Source organism: Bombus affinis, chromosome 10, assembly GCF_024516045.1.
Source record: "Bombus affinis isolate iyBomAffi1 chromosome 10, iyBomAffi1.2, whole genome shotgun sequence".
Lineage (NCBI taxonomy): Eukaryota > Metazoa > Arthropoda > Insecta > Hymenoptera > Apidae > Bombus > Bombus affinis.
In genome coordinates this window covers 9,163,694-9,172,803 of record NC_066353.1, presented here as the reverse complement: position 1 = coordinate 9,172,803, position 9,110 = coordinate 9,163,694, and the positions used below count along the sequence as shown (strand labels likewise).

The 9,110-nt window shown below is 43.8% G+C and overlaps 2 protein-coding genes across 2 annotated transcripts in view; both read right to left on the bottom strand.

The window, feature by feature from the left end:
* Positions 1–994: 994 nt before the first annotated feature.
* On the bottom strand, positions 995–7,204 carry LOC126921066 (mastermind-like protein 3). Its single transcript, XM_050732275.1, has one exon. It carries the CDS (start codon positions 5,678–5,680, stop codon positions 2,480–2,482), a length of 3,201 nt encoding a protein of 1,066 aa, XP_050588232.1. The 5' UTR covers positions 5,681–7,204; the 3' UTR covers positions 995–2,479.
* Positions 6,399–9,110, bottom strand: part of LOC126921076 (DNA-directed RNA polymerase II subunit Rpb4-like) — a 260,919-nt gene continuing 258,207 nt past the window's right edge. The window contains exon 4 of the mRNA XM_050732302.1: positions 6,399–6,410. The gene's annotated coding sequence lies outside the window, so the exon portion shown is untranslated. The remainder of the gene's footprint in view (positions 6,411–9,110) is intronic.

Genomic DNA, 9,110 nt, shown 5'->3' with positions numbered 1-9,110 from the left:
TGCGAAAGGACGTCATATGTGTGTGTATAGACGGTATTTATATATGTATTTGTGTTTACTTATGTGTCATAGTGATCGAAACGAACGCGAATGAGATTAAATTTATATATTTATAATTATGTCATAATGCTTAAAACGGTAATGGAATATCATATTAAATTAAAAAAATTTTGTTTCTTATGAAAACATACCAGGAAAATGAAATACCGAAAAGAAATACGTTTAATAAAAATCGAATGCGCTGATGATTGTGAAATAAATTAAAAAGAGACAAACAATTCAGATCACGACGAGAGAAAGATAATTTTCGCAATAACTAACGATAGAAAACAAAAACAAAATTACGTGTCACGTTCGAACAACTGTTAAGAGCCTAAAGACGATTCAACGATGATCAACAGAAATAATTACGGGTAAACGCGGTGTAAATTTTGTTATAGCACGGTCAACGTTTATTTAGCGTATCTGTGTGTATGTATTCATGTGTGTTTAAGTGTATATTGGATATGCGTAAGTGTGTGTAACGTGTAACGAGCTGTGCGTAGCTCGAAGGGAAATTCGCTCGTGTCGCGAGAGAGGAGGAACTCGATGCTATCCTCGGTGATTGGCTCGTTTTGCGCTCCACGGGCAATTAATCGAGCATTAATTGATCGTATGCGACGGCTGCCGCGCAATTAGAGGCAGCACGCTCGACGAAATTCCCCAACGATTTAATAATCGATCGAAGGAATGCCGTGGCTAAGTCATTCATGATCTATTTTAAATTTCGTGAGTAAAAGGTATCCGGTTGTTTCTGATAAAAATTTAATAAATTTTTTTAATTTATTAGATTTTCTTTCTTTTTTCGTTTTCGTTGAAAAATACATTCGCCGAAAATTACAATATCGGATACGATCGATTAACATTCGATATGTGTAATGAGAATACTAAAACGTCGAAGCGTTTGAAAAGCGAGGGGAAACATCTTGCGTCTGGCTAGAAAACGACACGAGCGAGATTCATTCCGGGCAACGTACAATTCGAAACTTAAGTTATTATTAAAATCTTAACGTTTAGAAAAAAAGAAAAAGACGCGTCGCTGTTGTGAAAACCGATTCCCGGCGATGGATATTCACTTTACTGGAATTTACAAAAATATGAAATGTTTTAAAAATGAAGGCATCGAGAGGCTCGTTGTGAATCTAAAATATAAAATCATAGGTAATGAACTTTCGTTTTTCACCTCTCGACTGTCTCCGATAAATAATGAAAAAAAGAGGAAATTAAGCGATATACAACAAAGTTGTCACAAAACTATATACAATCCATCGTTGGAGTAACGATTTTCACGGTATTTCGGATTTATCGCTTTATTATCGCCGCGTCTTTTCGTAATTATCTATTAATCATTTTCTTTTTTCCCTTCGTTCTCTCTCGATAAAGTATACTATATATACTATAAAATACGAGTATTATTAATAAATGTTAATCACTTTCCAGCTGATATCCAATTGAATTTAATTTCAATGATAGTGATAATTGCATTAATTACATGGCTATACATTTAACATATTTTGTACAATCGATAAGCTTCAAAGTCATACCAGATCATACCAGAAATCGTGTAATTTTCAATTGTTCCCGAGGTAATCGTGGATTCAAGAGCGTGTTATCTGATTGCATTTTGTAAGAACGGAACTCGCGATTCATCGAGTCGAGCAATCGATCGACTCCACACATCGCGACATTTGATATTCAAATTTCCCTTTGCTTTGTTGTAATTTTCATTCAAATCTTAGCGTTGCAAGATGCCAAAAATTCTCAAGCAATTTTGTAGGGTCCGTCATACGCGTTGTGAGCACCACGATATCGAACCTCCTCGTCGGAACACACTAAACTCTGCTCTTTATTCCAAGTTAAATAAAAATATTATTGAGCAAAAATCAATGTCCCACTGTACATTGTAATTGCTATTCGCTAAATATTAGCTCGCGAGATCATTTATCACGGGACTACGATAATTTCGATAGATAGATCACTCTGAGGATAAAATAAAAAAAAGAAACTAACATTACCGATTATTTCCGATTACCTGAATTAGGAATGGAAAATATAATTTTTAATATTAAATTAAGAAAAGTGCGAGATATTTTGCCCTACAGTTTATTATATGATATTTATATCGTAAAGCTTAATCCGAACTACTATAACCAAGAAACTATTAATAATAAATTAAAATCTAATTCACGATCAGATGGGTGTCTGCTCGACTCCCAGTGTCTGATCGAATATAATAAGAAAAACTCAATTCGAGAAGTCGCGATTACCTCAGCTCGATATATTATATAGTTTACCATCATGATGTTCGATTGATGACCAACAAATCTCACGCTTCGATTGATAATCACGAACACACCGTGGGGGCAAAGATCATCAGATAACGACCGTCATTGTTCCTTCATCCACGATGCTAGTCTTCGATGTTGGGACTCCTCTCAAATCACGTCCTTAGATGGACGTTATGGTTGTTTTTCTTTCTGTGCGTCTCGAGGTGCTTCATCATGTGGTCCTTTCTGATGAATCCCTTGCCGCAAGTATCACAGGCGTACGGCTTTTCGCCAGTATGGAGGCACATGTGCCGCCTAAGATCAGTTTTATGATTAAACTGCTTCGGGCATATTTCACACTTGTATGGCTTGTCACCTGCGTGCTTCTGCAGGTGCTCCGCGTGCAGGTACTCGAGGGTGAATCTCTTACCGCACTGATTGCATTTGTATGGCTTGTCACCAGAGTGAAAACTTTTATTGTGTTGTGTCAAATAGCAAGCCTTGTTGAAAACCTTGTCACATTCGATACACTTGTGGAAACCATCTTGGGAAATATAATGTGAACCAGTGAATGTGCTGGTTATTACGTGATGTTCCTTAATTTCAAAATTGCCTCTCAGTTTCAGATTTTTCGCTAGTTGCCTACCGACATTCGGATTTACCTCCTCTTTCGCTTGTACCATTCGCGGTAAATTGTTGTTTGCTTCGAGATTGCCTCGAGTCTGCTGAAGCGGTTGCGCCTGAACTTCATACCGCTTGATGATCATGCCGTCAGTGTTCACTCCCACGTTTGTAAGGGATTCGTATCGAGGTGGTGAACTTCTATACAGACAATAACCCGAATCAGACGATTCGAATGATCGATTTTGAGGAGATACGTTCTCCTCTGGACTTAGCCCCCCCACGTTAATGGCCTCTGGTTGATTTGGGTCAGCCATAAACCCGGTTACGTTGAATTCCGTGAAACTTGGTAGGAGCCTTTGATGATTGCTAAAGGTCCCAAAACCGGGTAAAACATCCTGAGATAGTTGTTCTTCTTGCTGCTGCTGCTGCTGCTGCTGCTGTTGTTGCTGAGATTGGTCGGACAGCGGTAAAGACGTCTCATTACCAGTAGTAGTTAGCTGGATGGTGATAGACTCCAGCAGGCCCGGGATGTTGGTAGTAGTTATAACGTGGGGGGGCAAGGCGTTTGGGTACGGCTGATGAGGCATCGTAGTACCCCCCATCGCCGTGGGCGAAGCCATTGCTGGGTGGACCGAGCCCGGCGTTATGGGAGATGGCGAATTCATGTGGTGGTGCGGGTGGGAGCCCATTGGGGAAGGGGAACTCAGGTGGGGCGGTAGCGGTGGGTGCATGGGTGACATGGGGGAATTCATGGGATGGATCGGAAGTTGGCCCGACGGCGAACCCATTGGAAGGTGATGCAACTGCTGCTGTTGTTGCTGTTGCGGTTGGTGGCCCAGTTGAGAGGACGGCGAGCCCATTTGTTGCTGATGATGGGCCGCCAGTGGAGATTCCACCGGAGAAATGTGCACCGGTACCATTGTGGAGCCCAAGTGCACCGCTGTAGGCGATTGTTGCGTTAGACCCGCCACCGTTACTGCCGAAGATTCCTCGCTGCTGCTGCTGTTGGAATTGTTGTTGTTGTAGAGATTGGTGGGCGTGTGGAGCAGGCCCCTCGCCGCCTCGCCCGAGGGACCTGCCATCAAGTTTGGGGGACTTCCGGAAGAAGATAACTCTGGCGATCTAGATGGTCCTCCGCCTCTGCCACTAGAATGGCTATCTCTACCAGGATGATGATGAGCACTGATTGGCAAGTTCGCTGGGTCTGGCTGATTACTCTGTTTAACAGCGTTCTTGTGCAGCGTCGTATTGTAGTGCCTCTTCAGATGGCCCGAGCTGGTGAACCACTTGTTGCACGCGGTGCAGTTGTAGGTCTTTGGCCGCCGCGCCTCGTTACTTTTCCACGATTGATTAGCTAAAGGTGGAGGTTTAGGTGGTTGTTGCAGCAGACCCCCGGGTATCTGGTGACCGGGCATCGGTTGCGTGCTTGTAATAATAGGGGAACTCGGATGTCGCGGTGCTTCGACGGGCATGTGTTGCCCTCGTATGAATTGATTCTGATCCGAAAGTGGTGAAATACTATCCATTGAAACCATAGGCGATAACCCGGGATGATAATCATGAGGTTGTGCGGCCGGTGGCCAACCCAACATAGAACTCACCGAATGTGTACCAGCCCTCTGCTGCTGCTGATGTTGCTGTTGCATTACCTGCTGTTGATGCATTTGTAGCTGCAACTCCTGCTGTTGCTGCTGATGAATTCTTATTAGCTCCTCCTCGTATCTATGAGTCTGCACCTTATGCGAATCCAAATCGAGAATTTCCGCCTGTTCGTCCGGCTCCTTAGTCATATCCAGTTTTACCGGTTGCCTACCATTATAATCATAGCCAGATTGTTGTTGTTGACTAGATTGCGGCGGTGATGCGTGCATCTGCTGCGGCTGCTGATTTTGCTGTTGAGGACTATTACCCAGTTGTTGATATTGATGTCCAGGATAACCTCCAGGTGAATTCGAGTGACTTGTTCTTACGTGTTCACCCAGCTGATTCGCATCCTCGTACACAGCACCGCACTTCTCACACTGTAGTGGCGGACTTCTCGGACTGGTGGAACTCACTGAATTGGCACGTTCCGATGGAAAGTGTTGTTGATGTTGATATGGATGATAACGCGAATAACTTCCACCACCACCACCCACGCCGTTGTCTTCACGCGGCGGTGAGTAATGATGGGACAACATGTAGGCCTGATCGTTCTGCATGAAATAATTTTCGCCGTACATCGACGTCTGAAATTGATTGTAACTCTGGCTAGCAGCTGGCTGCTGTTGTTGTTGAGTTACTTGCTGTTGCGGCTGCTGCGGCTGCTGCTGTTGAACTTGCTGCTGCGGCTGCTGCTGTTGAACCTGCTGTTGCTGTTGTGTTGATGGCTGTTGAGACGATAACGTAGGATCCTGCGAGGGGGGCCTCGAAGAAGATTCGCTCGAGTCCGCCGGAGCAGTCACGCTATCGCGTTTGACGCCCACGTGACTGTTGTGATTACCGGCCTTACTGTTATTGTTGTTACTCTCCTCCTGCTGAGCCTGGTTCGCCCACTGACTGAGCAGGTTCTCCTGGTGATATCTCAGGTGCACTTCGAGACTTTTATCGCTTTCGAAGTATAGACCACAATCCTTGCAATGATGCTCCGAATTCGAACTGCCGCCTACGTACTGCTGTTGTTGTTGTTGTTGTTGTTGTTGCTGCTGCTGCTGCTGCTGTTGTTGGTGTTGTTGGTGTTGTTGTTGTTCAACACTCGTGTTTTCACTCATATTGTTCTTTTTTCTCTACTCCACTTTCGTCTTGTTTTAAGACGCACCCTTCTCCGTGGAAAGAAAATTGCACGCTCTTATTCACGTTTCTTTCCTCTGGGTAACAGCGTACTATCAGTGACACGAAAAATAAAAAAGCGATCCGGCACACACTTTACACCGAAACGATAGCGTCGTACACACACGTGCGCGCTTACACGCGCTCGCACGCGCGCGAAATTCCAATAACAGTCTGTCTTATTATCACGATGTCGTTTGTCTCACTTTCTCGATTTCCAAAGGGTTCGAACACTAGACAATTCTTGTTGCAAGGCGTCTGAACGATAATGTGGCTTGGAAGCGCGTATCAAGTCGGGACGTCTTGCATCTTCCTACTTTCGACCGTCGACGAACGTCGATATGGGTTTCCTCGCGTACAGCACATTGACAATGACTCAAGACGCGCGGAAACAAGAATCATGCCAATCAACGAGCAAACATTCACAAGGACAGTATTTTCAAGATCAAATTGTCAAAAGAAAACAAATGAAAGGAAAAAGAAAAAAAAAGGAGTACACCGTGTTCTACATTTATCATATGATCGTATATATGGCAGGAGAGAAAGTTAGGATTAACCTCGGTCGCTCCAGCTGGTGCGACATTGATATTGAATGTATCTCCATGTGCGACATGGTCGCCTCGACGATACGCCGACGACGACAATGGCTCTGATGGCTGTTGTAAAACGCGACTCCGAACCGTTCAGCCTTAATCCGCATTCACCGACGCGATGTCTCAACACCAACGAATTTTGTATCTCGAACTTAGCTAAGAAACTCACAAAGCGATACGTTCGGAAAAAGATAAATAAACGAACAAAAAATACAAACAATAACGATACACGTACGATTTACATCGTTGGATTGGCGATCACTCGATTTTCGATCACTCGTCCCCACTGTTCCGATTATCCGTAACTCCTCAATAAAAAAATTCACGCAACGCAATAATAACCAGAATTTCTTTTCGAATTATTGGTCATATCACAATCCATCACTTTTCACTGTTCACTGATAACGAATATGTCTGTCTTCTTTCCGTCACTGTTCACGCGAACAATAAGCTTGCAGTCTCCACTGTAAGGATTGACCGAATTATTTAATGCCGCACCGCCGACGCTCACGATCAATCAGAGCGAAGGATCGAAAGTTCTGTACGATCGAATTTTCACTTGCAATCGGTAAGACGGTGGAAGACCATGTGCAAGACACGAGATCCGTAGTTTATCCTTCCAACTACGATTGTAAATAACTAGCGATCGTCCTCAACCTCGTGTTCTCCCTCTCCACTGCCGTTACTCCCTTCCCATGAGTATCCCCTCTCCAAGTCAGCTCGTTCGTTCAGTGGTCGTGCCTTCTCTCTCTCTCTCTCTCTCTCTCTTTCTTACTCAAGCCTATTCACACACTCTCTAGACCCGCGTCGTACGGCCGCCGGTACAGCTCTGGCAGTTGAAATTCCGGAGTTTCGAGTCCTCGGGCTCGCGCCAAGGCACTGCTCTCCCCCTACCTTCCAAGCCTTCTCCACCACCCTCTCTGTACCGTCACTTGCTAGCTCAGTAGCTCTCTCTCCTCCGCACCAACTTCTTCCCCTCTCTTCTTCTCCGCTATCGCCGACGAAATGCTGCCCTCTCTTTTCTATCTCCAATCAACTCTCTTTCTTCCTCTCGTTGTATTTCCTTCCTTCTTTGTTCTTAATGTTACTCAGCCGATAATACTTTCTCCTTTCAATCTTCCTTTTACCCCATCCTTCCCTCTCTGTCCCAATCGTTTCTCACCCTCCCCTTCTTCGGTTTACTAGAATATCTTCTTTCTCTGTTCAATCCACCAACATTCGTCGACTTTCTCGCTTCCGACTCATCCCTTCCTTTTCCCTTGAACGTTTCTCGAACCACGATCCTTCCTCCTTTCTCTAATGGTATTCCTCCCTTTCCCACCTAGCACCTTCGACCAAAGCTCCCTCTTGCCGCAGCCATGTAGCTCATAGGTGAGCGACAGAGAAAGAAAGCGAAAAGGACAGGTTTGACGGAGAGGCAAACAACTCGAGACAGCCAACCAAATTTGAGACGTCGAGCGCTCCTTGCCCCCACCAGTTCTTCCTTGCCCCTCCTTACTTCTGTTACAGTCCAGTTTCTCGGGTTCTCTTCTCACTCTCTTTCACTGGTCTGGTTGTCTTCGTTACCCTCTCGTCTAAAAGGACGACGAATCCTGTGGGACGCCGAATGTTTCCCTCTTTGTTCATCGTTTCTCTTATTCGATTTTTCTCCTTGTTTAACGAACGGACGATCCGTTCATCTTCTTCTTCTTCTTCTTCTTCTTCTTCTTCTTTCGCGCCCTCTTTTCCTCTCAACCCTCGTCTTTATTCGTGTTTCTTCTTCTGCGTCCTCCCGCTCTTCGGCTGGACAACGAAAGAGAGACAAAGACGAGCAAAGTCGCGCATGGCACAGGAATCCTTGCGCGTCCGTATCCTCAACGTTGTCCTTACACACGAAACTTTATCCGATGAGATTTTTCGGAACTCTAAAATTCAGACTCCCTCGTGCTTTTTTCGCTGCAATTTTCGCGGACGATCGCCCTCTCGCGCGTTGTTTCCTCTCTTGCCATGGCCATTTCTTACGTTTCGGTTTTCTTACGTTTCGATTTTCGTAATTTTCTTCCCGAAGGACACGGCGTATCCTGCACGTCGACGAGATCAAACGCTTCGATCGTTCGCTCGCACGAATTTCGCCAAGAGAAATCGGTGAGTGTACCGAAATGTGCCACGTCATCATTGAAAATCTTTTGCGCCGACGAGTCCCTTTACGATGACCGCAGGAAACTTGAGACGAACGCTCTAAATAAACAAATATCTCATCAATCTCGTTTCGAAATTTTGGAGTTACAGTTTTGCTTGAAATACAATTTTTCTGTAGAAAGATTTTCCTGTAAATGAAATTAAAGAGCTATACAGCAAATTTCGGTATTGATAATTATTTGATAATAATAACAACGTAAATTTTAATTCTCTTACTAGTTTACTTAGATTAGATACTTTAATTGTTCGTAGCATTGTGTGTTTAAATTGTTTTTATTTAATATTGTCCACTTTCATTTTCAATAAAATACGTAGAGCGAACGTAAAATTTTCTGATGTATAGCTTTCCAATATAAATTTTAAATATTTAAATATAAATATGTTAGACAATATCTGCGGGAAATTGAAATTGTTCGATTGAATTTTTATTTCAAGCATATGACATTTAACACCAAGCGTAATCCTTTTTGCAAGTTTTATCGATGTTAATCTTTAATCGTCTTTCTTATCCCTGTTTTATATCCTAATACGACTCCTTCATCCACCAAAAGGAAAAAATTCATCCCCCTCGAGAAAGGTCAACTGATATCCTGCCCCAGTA

Bases quoted from the DNA above. Each gene is read 5' to 3' on its own strand.
- LOC126921066 (XM_050732275.1), bottom strand. From the start codon at position 5,680: ATGAGTGAAAACACGAGTGTTGAACAACAACAACACCAACAACACCAA.